General features: G+C 35.0%; 1 protein-coding gene across 1 annotated transcript in view; it reads left to right on the top strand.

Moving 5' to 3' along the window:
• LOC107190138 overlaps nucleotides 1-16,432 on the top strand; it is a 62,286-nt gene extending 45,854 nt beyond the window's left edge. The window contains exons 4-6 of the mRNA XM_015578893.1: nucleotides 6,480-6,621; nucleotides 14,253-14,367; nucleotides 15,304-16,432. Coding sequence (XP_015434379.1) covers nucleotides 6,480-6,621; nucleotides 14,253-14,367; nucleotides 15,304-15,420 — 374 coding nt within the window. The 3' untranslated portion in view covers nucleotides 15,421-16,432. The remainder of the gene's footprint in view (nucleotides 1-6,479; nucleotides 6,622-14,252; nucleotides 14,368-15,303) is intronic.
• The last annotated feature ends 7,761 nt before the right edge of the window (nucleotides 16,433-24,193 follow it).

Raw genomic sequence — 24,193 nt, 5'->3', positions numbered from 1 at the left:
ATCTGTAGACTAAATTATGCAGATATATCTAAATCAGTAGCTGAGACGAAAAACACAGATTGGCATATGAAGCTCAAAAAAGTGAGTAATTTTATAGAAGAAAGTATAATAAAACATGAAAATTATTTTTTTTTAAACTTCTGGTAACTTCGTGCGATTGTTATATGCAAACACTTTTGTTTGAGAAAAATGAATCTTTTGGAAATATTTTTACATCTCAGCATTTGGAAAAAGTATTGAAAGAACTTTTCGCTAATAAAGAAAAATAATTATTATGCGTAACAAAAAAATTGTCACACCAATACACGAAGGTGTTATCAATGAAGTAAAGTTTTTAAACATGGAAGAATCAGAATTATTACAGTGTTGTGCTCTTATTTTAAGAAAAACAGTTCTTGTAATTAATAAAAAGCCTTTACCTGTCAACTTAAGAAGTACAGATTTAATTGCTGGAGAATGCAACACGCCAAACGAAATTACAAAGTTTTTACGAACATCTATTTGCGGCAGTGATCGGCAGACTGTACAAGGTTCGAAACGTCCACGGAGAATAAATTCTATTTCACAAGATGTAATTTATGCAATTACCCACGGAAAAATTATAACTTCAAAGCATATTATTTTGGTAATTACTTCAAAAAGTATTACAAGGAGTCGGAGAGTTATTGATATTATAAATAAATACGGCCACTGCTGCAGTTATGCATCATATATCAGAACTTGGATACAGAAAATATTCCTCATTTATTTCAAAATGAGGATAGTTGTGATAGTGCAGGTTCAACTTCTAAAAGAAGCAGAACCTTTCACGTTATTGTTCCTGAATTATTACCATGTGCTAAAGAGCCAAAAATTATTGAACATTTGTTAGCAATTAATTATGATTTACACAAAATTACTCCAATTACTTTAAATTTGATAAAGCAGTTGGATATTCTCTGGATAATATCTCACGTTTTCAAAATAAATAGTATACCTTTGTGGGTTGGCTTTAATAGTCACATTGTACAAGATGATAGTTTAAAGCAAACAATATTTTACCTCACGCCAATCAATGTGTCACCAACAAATACAAATGTTGTTCTTGGAACAATGGTTCAAAGACAAAAGATTACTGTGAAATGTCAGCAACCGTACATACAAATCACGAACGATATAGCAATTGCTAGAATTGCGTTTCAAATTCAGTGTATTGAGCATCCACAATATAATAATCTGTTTATCCATGTAGGTGGTTTTTATACTATGATGGTGTATTTTAAAGCAGTGGGGAAATTTATTGGTGAATGTATATTTGGTACATTTATATAGGGGAGAATTGCCTATATTGGACCGGCTCGTAGATTGGACCATTTGTGTATCTCTATAAAGAAATATATTTACAGATTTTCCGTTGGGTATATTGATTTAAGGAGCGGAAATAAAATGTGCGAAAACAGTGAAACAGGTAATTAATATGTTTGTCGTTTCACGTCGTCGAGATATAGAATTACGTGGTGCGTGATCATTATTTTTCGTGCTATTTCAAGTGAATTTCATTAAAGTAAATTCAAAATATATTTTTCTGGTGCAACCTATAAGTTGCCTAATATTGGACCACTGCTAGTTGCCTAAATTGGACTGGCGTATTCTAGGATACAATCTATATCCTGTATAAAAATACTTCAAGAATAGGTCAAAGTATACTAAAAAGGTTTTTTCCTGTTAAATTTTTCTTTTTCTTCAGATTCAAATGTGAAACCCATTAAAAAAACGTACTAATGCACCACGTGCACCGTACGATACTTTTTTCTTACTGTTTCTACTTTTTTCAATGTCCTGAACAGTTTTTTTAAAATTGTAGATTTAATTTTATTGGTTTTTAGGAGCGGTCCAGTGTAGGAAACCACTGGTCCAAATTAGGAAACCAGTTGCCTGGAATGGACCGAAGTCGTTAGTTTAGTTTTTTTAAGATATTACTCTTATCACACATTGTTTCAAAACGACCAATACACCATACAATCTACGTATAATGCTTGTCTTTCTTGATGTTCTATGCTCGTGTAAGAGAGAAAAATAAAAAAGTGTTCCAAAATAGGTAACTCTCCCCTACTACCTCCTCCATTTTTGCTATAAAATGTGGAAGAATTTCCATGCCCTTAAAGCGACATATGCCGCTGTACAAACGTTTTATCGTTGTGTTAGTATCGTCGCACCGATACACGGGAAGGTAACCTTTTTGTGGGTTCCCAACGTTCAGTCGTCGGCTCGTGAATAGGAAGCCGCCTCGTCGCGCTGGGGCAACAAAGTATGCGCTTGCCCAGTTCCACGCCCCCCCCCCCGCCATTGTTGTGGATGACGCCTGGACAATAATCGTGGATGCACAATCAGTCAATAATCGCGATATCCCTATAGACTAGAAAATCAGGTTCTCAGTCAGCAAGGTAGCTTATAATAAAATACATTCAACTATTAATATTTTTAATGGAAAATCAATAAAAACAGTATTTTCTTCAGACATAATGCTTTTCTTTTGCAAAAGATTAATTATGATCTACGTTTAAGTCAGACCACGTACGTTGAAGCACCTTATGTAATAATCGCGTAATCTATAATTAATCTAATTCACAGTCGGATATTTGCGGTTTACCAGTTACGGAACTCGAAGCGTCTTGAATCCATTCTGATCCAGAAACGGAAACAGCCACGATGTTCTGGTAATATCGAGAGTGCAGAATACGTCATTCAGTGAAATAGCCTATGGTTGACCTCTGTTCGTTAAACGTCGATATTTCAAATTCTATCGAAATTACGAAGATCGTAGGAATTCGTTCTGCTTTAGATAAAGGATTCATTGCAGAGTATCTTTCGTTACAATTTATAAAACAGATATAAATAAGAAATTGCACGAAATCGAATCATCAGACTTATAAGCGCCCAAAAAAGCTTCGGAAAAGTGCTATAAAAAGAGCTTTCGTTTTTTTGTAATACATTTTGTCATAGTTACACTTTTCAATGAATTGTTGTACATATTCAACTTGGGTTAGGTACCATATTCAATTTGGGAGTAATTATAAAAGATATATGTAGTACACTTAGTGTATATTGACGACAAATTTTAATTATACTTTCATGCAAAATTTAGTAAGTTATACCTACTCTTTCTCGTTATAAGTTTAATGCTTATGCAGATTATTTTATAATATGGAAATGAAAATTTAATGACATAATTATTCTGTATAAACATACCGCATGTAGTTACAAACATAATATATGTTAGTTATCCATAATTAAAGAATAAAATTTGTATACTTTTGATTTGATTAACATACCGTCACCAATTACCTACACATAATTACATAAAAAAAATCCCGCGCTATGCATCATTAAAATTAATGAGAGGACGAATAATTAAATTTTTTAAATTAAATTAAAAATTGAGAACTTAAAATTTTTAAATTAAATTAAATTTTGTTGGCCATAAAAACTTCATAACAAAATTCAATTAATCAGTATTAAAACTCTTATGACGATACAGTAATGAATATGGGGAATTTCAATTTTATTTATTTATTCATTCCTCATTATTCTTCGCAAATAACTAATACCATTATCATGGGAATCACACAATGCGTTACATGCATTTTGAAGAAACTGTACAGAGTAGCCGTGAATACATAGTTTCTCAGAAATATAAAGTCGTGAGTGTAAACAGTAGTTTACCACTACTACTCAGACAGTTGATAATAAAAATAACAATTGGTGACGCAGTGCGTGAATTTATTTTAACCGCATTGATATTTCAAGAAAGACTGATAACGCAGGTTGACCGCTCGTAGCTTTTAAGCTATCGATTTAAGAACTGTGACACATAAAAGAAGAAGACTAACAATCCACTCTGGGAATAATCCATGGTGTGCGTCTAATCTCTCTAAAGTGCTAGTTGCATTATTGACTCGAATGGCGAATGGATTTCACACAGATTATGCACAATCCTGTAGACGTACATATGTATGTAGATATGTCTGTTAATGATTGTACGAAATGCGTTTGCTATGACGTACTAGTCGGACGATAAAATCATATCGTTTCATTGTGGAAAAATATGCCCTTTGTCACTTTTACCGGAATTTGTTATTCTTTATGCAATTTCGTATTTTCATTCCAGCTCGTTCCCTTCATTTCCTACGTTTCAACCTTGCCGCGAGGACATCGCATTTCTGAAAACTGAATAATGCATTCTTGCGTGTGACGTTCATTTATTTGCTCAATTACACTGAGATTCATCTAAATTCTGGAACAGTTACGGGAATTCGTATATTCGGGACTCATTTTCATACTTACTCGCTGTACTTTAATATGATAATATGTATTGTACTTGTCTATTTTAATCTTGATTAATTTTTTTTATTTTTGACATTTTAAACATCGACGACATACATATTTAAGGTTCCGACAATCGGCGATACAATCTCTTCTCAAGAAGCCTACACCACGTGCATCTTCTTTGATAAAAGAATCAACGCTAACATACACATATTTGCAACTTCGGTTTTCCTGGAAAAATGATCCAAAAGCCGGTTATCGATATGAATGTGCCTTCCTACTAGTTGGGGCAATAATCAGTGTTTCACTGTAATAAATAAGCCGTCGTTCCTGGTCTACGACGGAACATCCGTATACATATATATATGTATATAGGATCCTTTACGATAAAAATGCTGGCTAGTAACTCCGTGAACACCGTGTACAAATCCAAATAAAAGAAGACAATACAGCAAATTCATGCTGTGTGGGACGAACTAAAATACGGTGCAACAGTGTTTCAGTCCCTGGAGAACAGAGTGTGTTATTGCATTCAGTCGAGTGGTCATCGAGTCGTGTTGGTCCGTCTGGCACGTCACTGATCGATCCACACTACTATCTCGAAATGGATTACGCGATTAGCGCCTGGTTAACACTAGGTTTACGGGACGCGTCATTTTGACGCATTTCGAATGCTTTCTAACCTCGAAATTCTCTATGTGCTATACCTATCTCTATAGCTATGCATTAATTTCAGAGATCATAAATTGTGTATTATATAAAATAAGTTGTGTTTTAAAGAAAATCTGCGGGTTCGTTGATGCGTGCCGTGGAGATACCTACACGATAAGTGCCCGTAAACCTAGTGTTCAGAGCAATACCGGCAACGCAAGTCGTAATCAGCCCTCTACCCACGATTATTATCACTACCAAACGGGCCAAGATTATTCGTTGCTTCTGCGTTCGAAATTCGCGCTACCACTCCGTAATCGTAGCACGCCTAATTCTGTGATTTTTAATGTAAACCGGGCTGCCCACCGAAACGAAACCTGTGTATCGAAAATCGATGTGTGAACATATATGGGGGTACAGTCTTTCGTGTTTCCGTGGTTCCATATCGCATAATTGACTCGGAGCATGGTGGTTGATTTATGTTAGCTTAAAATTAGACGCCAGATTGGTTCTGGTTATATGTTGTTATGATCATCGAAGCTTTTATCATTTAACGACGAACGAATTAACTACCGCGGAATTCCGTGAAATTGACCCATTCTGAAATTAATCTGATCCCAGTCCATGCACTAAAAAGTAACAAGAACTTATAATATTTTACATTTGAATGATCTTGAACAAATAAGAATTATGTAGTACATTATCTAATTATAACAGTAAATATAGAAGTATGATAAATTAACGAAATTTGTAGGAACAGGAATTGCCCAACTAATTTTTTGAGCGTCTCAGTTAGTAACAGGTTTACGCTGAAACGATCAGTTCTGAACGCAAAAAACAATATAAAGAGTGACTGGATGCATTTGTCAAATATCATTGAAGTATAATATCATTTGGGCGGTTCGTCCAGGCATAAAATATGTACAACGTTTGGAAAACATGTTATTTCTGACTTCTTTAGTTAACTAATCATCTTCGGGATGTTCAGAGTTTTTTTGTTTTTATACTAAGTAACGCAAATCAATTATACAATTGCTTTTAAATGTGACTTAAAAATATTCGAAGCAACTGTATTTACCGTATAGATAAAAAAACTTTTTTACATAGTTCCTTTTAAGAGTTTCATTAATCTATTCAGTTTTAATTCTATTATATTTTTACCCTTGTGAATGTATTACCAACGAATTATTAATGTTTATATTAAGAAAATAAGACGAAATATAGGGTTATATGTTCTGTTCCTAATGGAATGAAAATTTTTAATGGTCAATCTATAATATTCTTATGAAGAGATGAAGAAATTTAGTAGAATTTATAGTTTTAATAAAATTGACTTCAACATCTGTCCTTGGCTGTAATACGTGGGCAAACGGTTGTTAGACAGTAATAGACAAAAATATATTCTCAAATCATCGTCAAATTTACTCAAATACTCATAAATCGAAACAATGTAATTTTATATTTTCAAGCGCTATGTCCTCGACCCAGAAATTTCATTAGTCGGTTTTTACTTTTCTTTCCAGAGTTCCTGAAACACGCGCAATGCATGCAAAATGATTCACCACGACACAATCTTTGTAACAAAAAGTATGAGAGAATCACCCAGGAAATTGAAAGAAGGAATGCCACGATTGTGGACGGATCTTGGAATCACTACATCTGCTGGTAAGCAACAGTCATTGTTTCCTAAAACGGTTTTCTTGTCATAATGGGAATATTTTCTTCGTATAAAATTCTGTCAAATATACTCGTGCTCGGTGGAATAAATACAAGTGACTCATCTCAACTTGAATGAAATAGAATAATAGTGCCATTGAAGGGCTTGGTACAAAAGCCAATTAGCTCTACTTTTTGGCGAAAACTTTTTACGTAATTACAATACTGACGACATTCCCCGTCATTAGCTGTACAAGAATACTCAGCTCTGATAGTTAAATATCGAGATACTGAAATTTTTTTAGTGTAAAATCCAGTTAGCTTCGGATCTTCCGTCAATTGGAACTTCCTTTCCGAGTTATTATTACCTTTTTTTAAATACGTCTAACGCAACGGGTTGTTCTATTTGAGAAGCACTCTCAAGTGTATCATGAGTTGGTTGCATATAATTTCATTTTATTTCATTCATTATTTCACTAATAGGTCATCGATCGAGCCCATGTATCAACTGGGTATCAGCTGTTCGAGTAGTATAACTCATCGCGATGCATCAGGCCAAACCGTATTTCACGCGAATTTCCCCCGTATTTTCAACACTTAATAATTCGAAAACGAAACTTGGTGAATATTTATTGACACCCTGTATAACGTGTACCGTTCAATATCGTTACTTCGCGCAATCGACCTTACAACACGATAGATGCGTTCAGATTCACGGTGTTACGGTACACTATAACATTTAATACTATCGTTGTAAACGTATTAATTGCTAGTTAAAATTCTGATTATAGTATAAAACTTGGTTACTTGTTTTTTTATATTTTCGTTGAATATGGAGGAAAAAATTTCCATTGGATAACATACTGGGAAATGTGTATGAAATACATGGTCCTTCTTTATAAGTTGCTTACAGATCAAACACCACAAATACTCAGCAGCTTTAAACAGTTTTAAAATTATTTGAATCAGATGTTTCTGATTTGATTTGGAAGAACAATGAGAATTTCCAAAAACGAAATTTGTAAGTTCGTGTGTACAACATTCCAAAGTAAAAATTTTATTGGTGGTAAAAATATAATTCATCGTTGGTACCTTTTAAATTGTGGAAGATTAAATGAAGATGACAAAAGATGTTATTGAAATCATTGCGTTTAGATCTTCAGACAAAAAATTTAAAAGATGATTCACATGAAATTAGTGGTGAAAACATGGACGAAGTATTGATATGACTTATAATTCAGATAAATTTGCGACACGACTTCCTAAAAATCATAAATTTTATGTCCAACTCTATTTATGATTACAATAATACTTACTTGTTGGGATAAAATCATCTATTGTAAAGTGTAATGAGCATATTCTCATAGACGACGATACATTTTTGCCCGTTTTTAAAACTTTCACCCATGCACTGAAACGGTCATTAATTTTTCTGGATTTAATTGATTTTTTAATTACACCAAGTTTCCTTTTGCCGTGGAAGATGGTAAAAGAGAACAGTATTATTATTACATGCACGACTGTTACAGCCGAACACACTTCAGTATATTTTATTTCTATTTTTTCTAGGAGAAAATTGCATAGTGTACATTTTTATAACTGTTTAAATAATTATGACTGCTATTATACGACTTATTTAAAAGCATTACATAGCACAACAAATATAAAAACACTGAAAATTCTCAACCTGTCTATTTAAACATTGTTTTCCGTCACTAGTTGGTGTATCGAAATTCTGACATTCCTAATATAATATTTTTAATTGCCCATTATCTTGGTTAAATAAAATAAGGGGCACCTACAGGTTTTCAGTTTTAATAAGAACTAAGTGGACTATAGAACACACACAAGATTTTTCATTTACCGGTGTGACAAGAAAATACGTTCCCTTGCTAGGAGCTTCCGATAACACAAAAAGTAATCTTTTATTGGGGAAATATCTGGTGAATATTGTGACTATCGCAAGACTTCAAAACCTAACTTTGCCATGAACTAAACTAAATTTATATGGGAAATTATTAGAAACTATGTTTTCCTCTGATACTATATTGTTTACTTACGTAGAACAGTTAACAATAAGAATTCAATAAGAAATTAATTGTTTTAATTGATAATTTCAATTATCAAATTATTATTAGAGCCACCTGTAGAAGTTGACGATTTTACGACTTTAACTGTATTTTTTGTAATTATACAAGTTAAGTTTTATTTTTTGTGCATTTTTAGTGAACAATTGTTAATTAAAAATTATTCAGTGTAAAGCAATAAAGTACTCCCAACAGTACTACTAGCACTAAAATAGCTGTCTATACTTGTATGAGCAATCCCAAGCAGAGGTGTCTTCAGGCACGAAATACTCTATATAAGTTGTCTTGATAATAATAATTTTTTTAAGCGGGGTTTTGTAATATTAGACTAATTTCTTTTTATTTTGACAGACACCCTATACATTCGGTAAGTTTCTTTGATTAAAAGGTTCTCAATAATCGCATTAAATGTTTGGTTAAGTAACCCCTTCGAATTAATTTTTTTTTAATACGTAATGTACCAAGGATTCATTTATTGAAGATCGATACTTTGTAATCATCATCCAGACTTTCGAAGCACCTCCCTGTTTGAATATTACTGCACAGTCATTTATTTAGAAATGTTCTTACCGCGATATAACGATGTTTTCATTGTGTTGCACCTTCAGAAGTTGCAGTCACCGTGCTTTTCTTGTCGTATCTGTGTGTAACGTTAGTTGATAGATACTTCGTCTTGGTCAAGCCGATTAAAAGCTTCGCGAAACAAAAAGAGAGAGAGAGAACATGGACATAATTATTTAACAACTGTAAGCAAGGAGTACAAACCTTCCTCGTGCATCGAACGGTCGTTCTTTTTCGTAGTGTTTGTCGTACGCATAAAACAATCCATAATCGATACTCGTTGATTCACAGAAGTGCATGGTAAAACTTTAATCAAAAGATATCCTCTTTGTTGTATTTTCGAGCCTGAAGTCATTAAATAAAAATATTAAAATAAAACGAATGAACTCCTATTAAAAAAATAATTTGTCCAGAACACTTTGCTTTATTTGTAAGTCTGCGGATTTACAGAAAAAGGGGGATTATTATACTTAATTAAAAACCTATCCGAGAATATTATTCGCAGTGTAAAAACTGATTTCATTTTTGCAACAGGAAAAGTGAAGTATTTTTAAATCTGATAACTAGAGTGAGCATATTAATGAACGAATATTAACATTTTCTAAAATATTTTTCATTACTCCTATAGCTTCCTTTTCGTAGATTTGTCAAGAAACTTCGATTACAATTGAAACATATCCTATGATATTTCAGTTCCATTAAAGGATGCTTCATCGATACGTATATGCCTACTTACTGTACTTTTTTCTTACTAATTATATGTAATATATTGTAAAATACACACATGCCTCTCAAATTTAAACGTAAAATTTAACGAAAGTTTAAACTGCTTGAAATAATCAGTATAAAGTATTCCGGATAATAGGAATCGGACTGTTGGACTTTTAACGTGTTGGGAGTTAAGAATCGAAAATGTACCGGCTACGGGTTGAAAGCAATTCCTTTGAACGAATTATTCCATTAAGAACATTAAATGTAATAGCACGTGCACAAAAATTTAATGTAAAAAGAGCATGCGCAACGAAGAGGGTGTAATTGAATTTACGCGACAAGAGTGTTAAGGGAGCGATGGCGTGTTCATACGCGGTGAATGTGTTTGAAACTTTTTTTTCCCTCTCGTGTGCTCAACCATTGCCATTCTCGCTCTACTCACTTTCTCTTCTCCACCCTATCCTCTCTATGCGAGCTCTTTTTCCTCGTCTCTTTTCTTTTTTCCAGATTTCCTTTTCCCATTTCACTATTTTCCGATTCCCCTGTGTCGTGCGATCTGCTGTCTATTGCGAATTTTTTGGTTGAATTGATTCCCTATTTTTCTATTTCTTTCCTGTTATCCTTGAGATATTTATCCACTCGTTTCTCATTTTTTCAACCTCTTGTACTGTATTTTTTCTTTCTTCGCGTTGTGTTCCTTTTTTTTTGTTTAATAAATTACTCTTCTATCTCTCCGATATAGTTCCTCTTTTTTCTATCTCGATCTATATTTGATTTTCCCTGGTAGCAATTTTTTTTTTCTACCGGGTGATGCACAATTTCAAAAGCTGCAATACACCGTGACGGAGATAAGCTAATGTCATTACGCTCTCTGTATAACCATCAGCGTGAAAAGCCCACCTCCCCTGTTTTGTGTTTACACGACTCTGTGAAAAAAAAGCACACACTGAGAAATATAGTCCTGCACGCTCCCCTGCAGCACGGCTATAACACACATCGAATATTATTCTTCCATTTTTCATCGCTTTTTCTTCCTCTACACATATCGATCTTTGATATCATTGTTTACGATCGGCTATGTTTTCTCCTGAAATTTTAACTCGTGGACTATAAACCTTTTTTCAACCGTTCTTCTTTTATTTTGCTCCATGATTCTTCTATTAGATACTGTCCAATCGGAAACTAAGCAACTTTGTAACAAGCAATAAAGCAACGTTATATTACCTACTAGATAACCAACAGAACTTGAAATTTTGTTTATGGGCTAGTTGACATGACTTTTAATATTTCTCACCTTTTTTCGAATACTCTGTAGGAATCTGCATGTCAAACGTTTCTGTTTCAAATTATTTAATTCTTGTGGGTGTAATACAGGATGCCCTACAACAAAACATCTATTTCTGTCGTAGTGAAAACGGAATTTATTATAGAAACGTCCCAACCAGCGTGTAAACAAAGATGCTTCCTCAAAACATAAGAATTTTATGAATCATACATATTATATTCATATTTAATTTATAAACGAAATATGTTCAGCGCTGCTTGATAGAAAATGAGAATTAGTTGTATACGTGGTAGAATTACGGAATTGTAAAACTATAAATATTCCTTAATCGTCAATATTATGATATATGTATAACAAGAGACATACAGTAAGATTATCTTACAATACTTATTCACTTTCATCCTGAAATGGTGAGCGCATCGAAAAAAATTTGTATTGTCAAGCAGAAAATTGCTTGTAATTTTAAACCAGTTGGTATTTTGCCTCATGTTTGCTAAACATTTTTGTTTAATTTATTGAACACTGTCGACGTTACGAGGATGCAATTGTTTTGAACTTTTACACATGAAAGTATTTTACTATCATATAAATCTATGAATTATTGTTCATGAACATTTACTTTTTATATAACTCCACCGTGAAATGAAAAAATCTACTCCGTTCAATCTGTTACTGTTTGATAAATGACGGATGCCTGGTATTCGAGAACGCTGATGGAAGGTTTTATTCCGAGAGAAGGCGGAATTACGTGCGTCTCATTGTGACATCGATTTATAGCACCGCGGACATCTGATATATATTATACCGACAGCGTGCAAATCCATCTTCAAATCAGTCTACTTTCTATCCTTCGCGAAGAAGTTTATTTCAGTTTCAGACTTTAGTAGGAAAACCAGGCTATGTAACCTATTCGGTCCGATCATTATGTTCGAGAAACTCTTGCAATAGCCACAATTATAAAAGAGAGAGATAAAAATATCGTATTGTGCTTTTAATTAATATCTGTTACGTAACGGGAGATTTTATACAGCTTCTTTAAAAACAATTTCCAGCGTGGATACTTTGCTGAAATGAAACACTTTTGCAGAATACGAACGAAGTCGAACAAATAATGTTAATTAAAACCCATACCAGCATATTTTCATCTGCATTTAATGAGACGTTATTCTATCGTATTCCTTACAATTAACACATTGTATACGGGACATGTATTATTATGTTTTTCGTACACTGTTGATAGTCTGCGGAAGACGTACTACTACGTGTTTCATATATCATTCAAATTGAGCAGTACCATATCATATAATAATATTAAAGTTTTAAATATATTGTTTTGGACAAAAAATAATAATAATAATAACCTTTTAAACCGTTTTGTGAACTAAACAATTTAACATTTAGTGTTTATTATTGTACCCTTAAAAAAATATCTAGTATTTCTAATCAGTGTATTTTGAGAGTAAGATAACGAGGGCACAGTAAAAAAAGATTAAATAAAAATTCACAGTAAATTAGTAATTAGAGCGACTTCTTGAAATCCTTGACTGGAGCAGCCAAGTCGCAAAAAATGATCCGCGCCATGCCAGGTGAAACACGCAAGATAGTCCGCATACAATGCGTTAGGAACATTCATGTTCCTCAGATCTTGTACTAGGTGTTTAAAAATGATCTGTCACGGCTACCATAGCGTTATTCTATACCTTTGTATCAGTGGAGATTTGCAACAAAAAGTCACCGCTAAATTGACCTTGACCTTGAAATTCATAGTCACAGTTTTTTTATTATTGTGTCGTATTCTATTCGTCATGACGATAAAAAATCTGAACGAACCATGGGTTGCAACCCAACCGTTCTCTTGCAAAATTATGTTAAAGTTTCATTGACATACGGATTCAGTTTATTTGCAATGTGCTTGCCTATTTCAATCAAATGCAAGGTCAATAGCATCTGTTGTCGCACGTAGATACCCCAGATACACCATTATACAAGGTGAATAATACGAATCGTGATCAGTAGAGCTTACTCTGTTATTAGCAGTCCGATCGAAAATGTTTTTATCAGGTATAGCATGGTTTCAAGAGAGCTTTAACGTGATTATAGCAAATTTTTTGTCAACTCCTTTTTTTTTCATGATTTTTCAAGGCCACCTTCAATTTTTTGCAAATACACCTATAATTTTTTTACGCCTTCATTTACCGTCCTGGAACGCGTACTGAGCTTACTGACAAACATTTCATGATTTTTTTGCTAAAGGTCACGCGAAGGTCAACATATTGTACCTCGTTGGATTTTTGTTTTTATATGCTATAAGAGTATTGTAGTGAAAAGATGTAGTCCCATTAAAAAAAATTCGATGACCTTGAAATCTCGAAAAAAAAAAAATGACCTTGAGAAAAAAATTCGGCCCATGACCGTATTGGCGCCTTCGAACAGAATATTTTTCTCCCCTGATATTTTTTCTATCATACAAAATAAGCGATATATTTAAGGTGGTCAAGTTACGTGAAATACCCTGTATAATGCTGTATCTGGGGTATCTACGTGCGACAATAGATGCTATTTACCTTGCATTTGACCGAATGCTAATTTAACGTAATTTTCCAAGAGAATGGTTGAGTCGTGACCCATGGTTCCATTCAGATTTGTTATCCCACTGATGAGTAGAATACGACAGAATAGTAAAAAACGATGACTTTCAATTTCAAGGTCAACGTCAATTTTGCGTTGACTTTCTTTTGCAGACTTCCATCGATCCAGAGGTGTAGAATAACGCTATGGTAATCGTGACATATAATTTTCAAACACCCCGTACATGCATACGTAGGTGAACATTACAGATAGATAAAAATTATTAGTAAATATGTTTTTATTTTGTAACAGAAATTCGTTGGTGATTTAAATTTATCACTAAATGTCAAGTAAACTACACACACACACAGGAAACATGTTCGATAATCGAACGCACTGACGATAGCTGTTGGGTATTTCTGTTTCAGTGGCTTCAGGGAGTATTTGGATTGCTCGCAACATTCGGTTCGTCGACAATGTGGCGATGAAGCAGCTCAGTTTACAAAGCAGTTACATGCCAGAATGTCGAGTTCGATGTTAAGGGTAAATATTTGAGACTTCCTTATTAGGGAGAAACTGTCATTACCGTTATGAGATACGAACTGTCATGTAATATTAGAATTAATAATTTTGTTTAGAAGTTATACGCAGCTACTATTAGTCACGAGTGTGTTGTTACACTTTAACCGTGAAGTTAATAAGTTGTAACGGTAGGAAATTGCCATTTCGAAAATTACCTTAGACGAACACAAATCTTTTTTACTAATTGTATATACCGTTTAATTTCGGAATGGCTACATGCCAAGAAACGGTGACCATTGACGTCACATTTAAGCTGTTCATAATTTTTTTGTTTTAAAAATTTATGACAAAATTTTGCTGTCACCATCCTAGAATGGATAAATATAAATGAAACGCCCGACCAGCGTCGGATTAAAATAGTAAACACTCCGGAGAACAGAATTTTTGTAACATCACCGTAACAACAAACGAAGAGAAAAACGTCTGTGTCCGAATTTATTTGTCCGATATTTTTATTATCTAAACACTATTAATTAAGTTTTGGCATCGTTTTAACAACAATTTGGTATCCAACATCTGGTAGTGGTATCTGATATCTTTAAATGTCTGCGTTATTTTGAAATTTTTAGTAGGTACCTTCGAAGTAAGAAGTGAGTGAAAAAATACTGCTTCGAGAGTAGTCATATATTTCTGTAACCGTGACTGTATCATTTTCCTGTTAGTCCAGTTTCAAGTATTCATAAATTTTCCACATACAGTGCCGTCTATTTTTAATTAACTACGAGGCCAATTCTACAATTTCCTCGATAGAATTTTCTGGAGTGCCTATTATCAAATACCATAAATTTTCTCAATTTAAATATTCGTTATCAAAATAGTATGGTCAGGGATTGCTAGAATGGTTAATTGTACGGTCCATAACATATTTAATCGGATCGTGGTATGGCTTGATTTCAGATGTACTGCGAGTCATATACGGATGAGACGTGCGCGATCGGCAGTGGTGCCAGCATCTCTAGAGTAGTGGCAATGGTACCGGTGGCGTTGGTTCTGCTCGCGAGGTACTTTACGTAAGTGGTCCAGCGCCACTCGTAACCGGAAAAAGGAGACGATTTCCGTGCACCACGAGCGCCGTGCTGGAACCAGAGGCCCTCCGTTCGTTCGTTCCCCATCATATTCACCAGAATATTTGTTTCTTTATTTTTGATGATAAACCAAGGAAAGAAAAAAGGGCACGCACACACACGAGCTAAGTGTATCGAGAGGAACGGAGGAGGAGAAGAGGAGACGAAGGAAAGTCAAGGGAGCAAGCTACACCAAGCAAGGGACGATCAAAGCAACGACACTGCGCGGGGAGAGACGAAAGTTTGTACCTTGCGCGCTGTATTCGTGCGGAGAATGTTTCTCTTTGACACGAAGCTTGAGTTGTGCGAGGAGAACAAAGAGGAGAACGTGCTCTCAGACACCGTGACGAGCTTAACCAGGTAATCGGAAGACGCGTGTCTGTTGAGATCTTCGTTGATTTGCAGCCAGTCATCATCTGAATTGCGGTCCGATGTTTGGACCGACAAAATATTTCGTCATTAAGGGAGGATAAGTGGGAGATGAGCGAAGGAATTACGACCCTGAAACTGTGGGCGGCAGTTGAAACGTCTTAGACGTCTGAGACATGCTGTACCTGTTTATATTGAGCTTTTATTTACCAAATACACCAATCGAGTATTCTTTTATAGAATACAAATACTAAAGAATATATTATAGAAAGGAGAGAAGAGAACATCGGAATAGTAGTATCTGGGAAACGTAGACTGATATATAACAGAAAATCGTCATAAGGTGCCGTGAATGACGATCGAAAGGAATCGAAGGTAATAGGAATTAAATTCTGCAGACACCTCAAATGAATAACTTTCGAATTCGTGTCTACGAAGTGTCTTACTGTTAGCTCTCTTGTGAACTATAGTAATGTCAGCAAGAGTGTGAAAGTCTTGGATTATTTTTCCATTTGAAAAGGCATGTTCCGGAAGGAAATCTTTATGTCTTGATAGACAGGTACACAAAGGTTAATCTGCATATGGCAAATAGCACGACCAAAATAAAAATGAATATTTAAAGCATCTGTTACCAGGAAAAAAGAGATCTTCTGCCCGTTATGCATTTTCTATTTGTACCCTTCTCTCGGAGGAACGTGGGTTATTATGAAAAGCTGAGTCATCCGTTTCTTCAAATAGCATAGAATGGCGTAGAATCTGAATATTCCAGAAACTGAAGAAATTCGTTGAGATTCTCTGATTCCAGTTGACTAGAGATGTTGAACTGAAAAAGTGAAGGATTCCCGTCGTGAAATCTAGTTTTGGACCTCGTCGACGTCCGATTTTTCCTTTCCACCAGTTCCATGGAAAGAAAATTTGTTTGTTTTTCCCTAAAGAAACACAGATGCATTATATTCTAAACCAAACGAATTATTGAACTAAACTACTTAAGAAACTACCAGTGGCCAAAGGAAGGAGAGAAAAATTCACGGAGAAAAAATCTATTGTTTTTATTTTATATTTAATTATTACAATTTCATTTTCTGGCTATAGACTACAATATTTTTAAACATTTCGATGGCGTGATTACGAGAATCGAGGATTCATCGAGGAAAAGATACTGGTGTTTGGAAAGTAGCGTCCACGTGCACACAAGTCGACAATCATGTAATTCTTCCATGCCTTGCAGAGTCTGTAAACGAAGCTGGTATCGCTACAATGACTGTTTCATGTCGGCAAGAATGGTGGCCTTTTTATAACGAAGGTTCTGTTCTATATCGAGCAAACGCCCGAACAACGTAGCAAAGTGTCTGGTATAGAAAACGAAATCGAAGAAGGAAGACACGTTTCTTGAAATCGTACAGAGAGGCGAAAAGTGGGAAAGCTTAACAGGTATGAAACGGATTTACAAAAGGGAGAATGAAAGAAAGCAGCGGGGCTGAAGGAAACGCAGGGAGAATTCATTCTTACTTCGAACTCGAAAGACCTTTCGATTAGTTAGAGACAGCTGAATAAAGATGTCTGAATGTGAAGTTATAAAGTGAATCTTCCATTTTATTTGATGTACTATCGGCAGTTACTGTTCCCTTCGTGGAGATTAAATATAAAATACGTAAAGTCGATACCAGACGATCGCATTGGTTGCAAAACGGTTCGAGACGTTTGGTTCCTTCATTGCTTATGTAACCATTAAACGAGCTCGGAATGAAGTATCCCGAAAGTAGTATGTAAAGGAGGCAAGAAACTGGTAGTCGGTAATCGCAGATCTGTTTCTGTAGAGTGACTACTCTGGAGGAATTCGTGGAAATGCGACACCTTGTTTCAACGGACATTTTGTAATTGACCTTTCGAACTTAGATATTTATTCAATGTTGATTTTATCGCTCTTAAATGATTGGTCTTTAAAGAAGATACTACCAATGTCTACCTCAGCGCTGGTCAAGAATATGTCAACCACCCCACCATATACCGTTTCTATGGATTCTCGCACTTATTAACGTGCCAATTAACATAAACCCAGTTGGGGAAGTGATAGAATTAGAGCGTAAAAGGCCTAAAACCTCCGCAGCTGATGCCATAAGTTTTCCGTTTCTGATATACCATATCTCCCTGATATTGTTATCTTAAAAACAAAAATAGTTAATTACTAAAAGTTACGAAAAAAAAAAAAACATTCATAGCAAACAATTACTACAAATAAATCATTGAGTTTGGGAATAATGGAGCAGAGATTTCTCCAATTCCGAAATATCGATTTTCCTGAATACACGTTCGCTGTTATTAAACACGCTATTTTGTCTCGTTCCGAGACCACCGACGGGAAAACAGATAGTCCCATTCTTCTTTCGCGTTCTCGGTTTTATCGTTGGCCCAAGAAATGTCGGGAGGCGCGCCAGCGTCGAAAGGAACTGTCACTGTTCTCTATGCGCTGCATCGGAGAGTGCATCGTGGATCGCAAGCGAACTGGAAACGGATAAAGAGACGCTACGGACCCCGTCCGTGGCAAGAAGAGGACGATGTTCTTCCAGTACGTGCTTTGGCCATACCTGTAAGCAAGGCCAGATAACGACTCGAGCTTTCGAAGAATCGATTCTCCTGTTGAAAAGGAATTACTTCCAGCTTCGTGGGTTAGTTTTATTGATGACATTAAATCCAAAAGAAGCATCACAAACTCTTCCGCGTATCTGTTCACTGGCTGGAAAATACCTTGTACGTGTTTGAATTTCCATTACTGCGTCATCACTCGTGCAAATGATAAACTTACACCGATGATGGCGAAGAAACGAAGAGTCGGACTCCATTTCGTACGTTGCTCGAAATAAACTGTCGCTTTTCCCTTGTGGCATGGCGCTTTCTGGTTAACAGCAACATATATAATGAAGAAGAGAAACGATTCGATATGATTCTTTAGACAACGAAGATTATCGGTCACTTCCTTCGAAGCAATTTTGTTACACGTCATGATTCTCAAGAAAACGATTGACAGGGTAAGGTGAAAAGAACAATCACCTATCGTATTGACTACGTTACTATAAATTCCATTCTATTTCTATTTCATGCTGGAACAGACAAAGAATGAAATAACCACAGAAATGTTTATAAACGCAAAGCTTTGATCAGTGGCGTATAATAACTCCTATAAGATCGAAATAGGATGCTAAAATGTTGGTTGAAATAATCGAAATCTTTTAACAATCTTAAGAAGTTATGCTTTAAAGTCTAAACATAAAAGGGTGAAGACAGAAATAACAGGGTCAGAGAGAACTTAATTGATCCGAATCGAGGATGAAAAGTGTAATTTTGGGGATAAATAGCATGCATCGAAGAAAATAATCGCTTTCTGAAGTCTCCCCGTCGATGGGGTAAAAGACCGATAGAGGTCTAAACGACAGAGGGGACGGAAACGGACACTGGAATAGGAAAGAAGAGAAAATGGATCGAGTGTCAGCTGTTTCGACGAAGGTCTGATTTTCGAGCACGTACGTACCGTTTCCAGTTCGGTCCGAAACGCGTTCTAAATAGCAAGTAGTTCGTGAGTGGAGGAAAATCACTTTCCTAACGTGATCCTGAGACATGTGCTACACTCACGGAAAAATCACGACCGGAAGGAAATTCCCGTCTTTTCGGACGTGCCGTTTCGACTTTAACCGGGAACTTGATCTGTTCATAGAGTTCGGACTATTCTTTCTTTGCTTCGACGTACTCATTGTACTGTGATCGAAACAACTTTCCAAGGTGATTTCAGACAGCATGATGGTGACTTCATATCTTTTTTAACCGTTAATTTGTAATGCTACCAAACATCCAATTAATTTATTTAAACAACCTATAGGTCATCTTACAATATTACAGATGAGTTTCTTAAAAATTCAGATGGTAAAATTTCATTAATATTCTGAGCAATACAGATCTTCTGTCGAATGTTAATTGACTTGTAGGGATAGTTCATAGTCAGTGGTTCGAAATAGTTTCTGCTGTTCGTGTAACTGAATAACAAAAGCTTACAATTCTACTTTACTAGTATAACGCAGACAAGGTGTCACTAAAGTAACGGTATAAATCATAGGCGGTGTTTTTCTATAAAAAATAAATACCGAGTGTAGTGTAACATGTTTTGATTCAAGGCTACGTTTTTTGAAGAATCAATTTTGAAAATTTCTTGACCACGTGTGTCTTCGTATGCGATTGATACTATGTTTGCCTGTGACTTACTTGTTCTCAACGATCGTTTTCATTAAGTTGTAGAAAATAAATAATCCTACAGTACACATAATCTCTACGAACATAAATGGAAGTAGAAATACCTATAAATGGGCAGACATATATGTTAAGTCGTCTTCAAGTGCATGCGTACATAATAAATTTTCATCATCGATTTACTCAAAACGAAGTCTTATGTAAATAAATTACATTCTACAGTTTTTATCTATTTTTTTTTTGTGTATAGTCAGGTGATATCATAATGCAATCACCAGATTCGGTGACACCTTGCATATTCATTCGTCTTTGACTTATGTGTCATTTTAAAATGTTCAGTGTATTATAAGTAGATTGAGTATGCTTACGTAAATACAGATTTCTATCAGTTTAGGTTACAGAAACTGAAATTGAACAGAATATTATGCATTTTATGGGCGGTTTTATCAAGATGCGAGGAAGTAAAAATGGTATTAGATTCTGTTACATATTTTACTGTATCAACTTTTACACAATCGTGTATGCTAAAAATGCATAAAATTCGGGAACCAGTTATAAGAGACATAAGTCACTTTTTCGATATGTACTGACATCTTCATACAGTAGAGTTTCATATTTCTTCAAAAGTTATGGTTATTGTGTAAATTTATTCTGCAAATGTTGTTACAAGCTTGCTAAATTACTTATCGTAAATAAATACGAGTACGTCTAAAGTTTGGTACGATACAGATTTCTCCATCCTGTATTTTTGAAATATCGAAGATACAATTGGTTGCTAATTCCGGTGCACATCTCGGAAGCTTATGAGACACACACGATGCGCGTAATTTATGCACGTTCGCGTCACGCGGTAAGCTTTGCGACGTACCTTGTAACACGTGACAAATAGATCGTTGCCTTGCACGCCGTCAGTGCTAATCTGACGACTCAATAGGAACTCCACACTGAAGTCGTTCAGTCGAATTGAGAAACGGAAGTCAGTTCGTCCTTGCTCTGTTCAGTTCGCCACGCCTTAACTCCCAATCCGGATTGAGTTGGTGTTCCCTTACGGGAAATCTTAAAAGCAGCTTATCGGTCGGTAAATCAAAATTTATATTAATCTATTTTGCCTGATAATATTTACTACCGATAAAGTAACCGAAAACTACTACAATTAATTTCGAAAATATTCACATTTATATGGAGTTATTTAACAACGGAGGAACCAACTTCGTTATGCGCTACTAAAATTACTAACGTACAAGGCACATTTCGGAAACTTGAAAATTCAAAGAAATTTGATACTTTGCAGATCTTGTTTTCTGGCAATAAATGAAGTGTCAAGATGGAAACATCTTCCCGAAGTAATTGTTTTTTTTTTCCTTATTATTGTGAATATGTGAAAAATTATGAAGCTTATTGACAAAAAAGCTAAATACAAAATTGTATGTTTCCAAAAGGCCAATGATGTAGTGATATGGAATGTACAAAAGAGCTTCACTTTTAAAACTTTATCTCAATTATTTCCTCTACTTTAAATTAATAATGTAGAGTCGCGTTGACACGAGTTGCGCTTGTAAAAGTAGAGCGAACTATGTAATTTATTTTCCAATATCTAAATATCTATAACTATTGCGAATATAATACAAAAACGATACGCACGAAACGTGCCATCGCGTTGAAACGTAACTGTCATAGAATAATCAAATTTGTTTCGAATAACAGTCAGTTTTGAACGGGATGACTTCCTGTTGGTAGGTTTGTATATTTCTGGAAATGAAGAATCGCCTAAAAATGATCGTGACTGGTGACTACATAGTTCGTGATGGTCGCGTACTCAGTTTATTGAGGTACGCCCTTGAATGTTCACGCTTGCTCGGAAAATTAAATGCTTTCATCGTTATTATTCTCGTATTTTGTTTTTAAATTTATCAAGTCAAACTTTCCTCTTATTTAAAATGCAATAACATGCCTATTTACAATTCACTTTTATTTATTCCATTGCATTTGTGTTGAAATCAGATAGATTAAAGGAAAACAAAATGGATCGAGAGGCGAACGGTGTCGACTGAGACTTTTATCGGGTTGCCAGAGTTGTAATTTAGTACCCACGTTCATGAACAAAGCGGGGTAATTATCGCAGTGGTTAATTGACGCGAACATTGTGCGGGTTTCACGTCAGCCAAGCAGCGACGTAATATTGAAACAACTTGCAGACCTGTTTTATCTATACTTGTCACCCATTGTCAGTTTATGATCGATGCAAATTTCATACAAAGGGTATCTAACTTTTTGTTTTCACGTACTTGTGTGTGTATCGCTGAACAAATAGAAATAAAATAAGTTCTCGAACTTTGCAGTTTTGAATACAGTCTGTGTAATTACATATCTCTTTACTAACAGAGCTTTATTGCCAATAAAGAAAATTCTAAAGAAATACCGTATGCATCCGCTAACGGAACGCGTTCACGGAAAAGTTACAGCCCTCGTAGCTGGCGAGACGTCGTAATTCGGCGCCATTCGCGCGGATCAGTGGTAACGACTAATTGTCACGGTACACTGTGTACGTTACGTGGCTCCTTATTGTTGAAAATAAAGAAAGAATGAATTTGCAACGTAACGAAGTATAAATGTACCGGGCGAAGGATGTATCGTTCCTTTGGCAAAATTTATATTCGATGAACTGGTATTACAAGTTTAGTGCAGTAGTAACACGATTCATTTGAAATCAGCTGCGGAAAATTCTGAATTCACGCTTTACGACAATTGAAGCCTGATTTATCCTGTTCACGGATTTGTTAGGAATAATCGCATTGTTGATCTGACATTACTACTAGATTACGAGAAATAACTGTTATATGTTTAACACATTGACTGCCACAGTGAAAATGACCGTACGTAGCCAGACACACTTTATCTCGTTCTTTAAGTCATAAATCGTCGAAAATATATGCGTGTAGTTGATAGAGGCTGTTGGTCTTGTTTTAAATTATACTACGATCTTAACACTAAACATACCATGCGCGGTCAAATGACCGTTTTTGAAATTTCGTTTAGAATTTCTCGTATACAACGTTACTGTATCACCATGTAGCTTATTGACTTTTCCTATAATATACATACAACCCATTTTTCAATATTCACAACTTTCTTTATTGTTTGCTTTCCGAAAAAAATTTGCTAAAATCTCTTTCTATATTAAGATACATATGTTTTTTTGAAGCGGTCATTTGACCGCTCATGGTAGGATTAAGTATACATGAAATGTCGGTAGGTTTAGTGTTAATTTTACGCCAAAATTTTATAACGACATTTAAATAATCCAGCTTTGCAATGTACGTGTCACCCATCTTTGGGTGATGTGGCAGTCAAAGTGTTAAAAATGCTTGTACGTGTAAATATACTTGAAACTATTAATGAATTATTGAAGATGATAATAAATAGATCTAGATGAGGGGACACGTTCAGTGTACAGGAGGTTACATTTATGTCGAATGTTACAGCCACACAATTGCGACGAGACATCTTTTCAATAGAAAAGTTCAAAAGACTACAGTAAACAAAAAAGTTGAGTGATAGATTGCAACAAAGTTTTCGATCCTTCTATAAGCAGAACCATTAAATACCAGTTGTATAAGAGCATCAGAATGAGGTATTAAAAGATATAAATATTTTAATTTTCAAAATGTTCATAGAATAATTAAAATACTCCCTTGATGAATCTGTATAACACGTGTTCAGAATAAACTGTTATCATTGTCGATGAACTCATACATATGTACGCTCAACGAAAGGCATTAGCATATACGCTGAATTTACATGTATATGTTTTCGGTGACAACAATCAGCGTTGCTCGTATGCTCATATCAAATCTTTGGTCTATGTGGTGTTTGATAGAAGTTGTAAATTTATGGATTTAAATAAAGGAATTTCTCTGTGTTCCATTCGCAAAGGAATAATCTATTTATTTCGGATTATAATGAAAAATTATACATGGCCACAGGAATAATTTTGATCACTAAGCTTCATATTAAAAGTGCAAATCGTTTCAATTGTGTGGCTTCATCTGTTAATGGATTCTAAATTATATAAAAAGAGCGTAAAATTGATGGGAAAAACATGCATTTCGCGAAACATT

Source organism: Dufourea novaeangliae, unplaced genomic scaffold (assembly GCF_001272555.1).
Source record: "Dufourea novaeangliae isolate 0120121106 unplaced genomic scaffold, ASM127255v1 scaffold11, whole genome shotgun sequence".
In the NCBI taxonomy this organism is placed as follows: Eukaryota; Metazoa; Arthropoda; class Insecta; order Hymenoptera; family Halictidae; genus Dufourea; species Dufourea novaeangliae.
The sequence above is the reverse complement of the archived record's forward strand: the minus strand, read 5'-3'. Positions and strand labels throughout refer to the sequence as shown.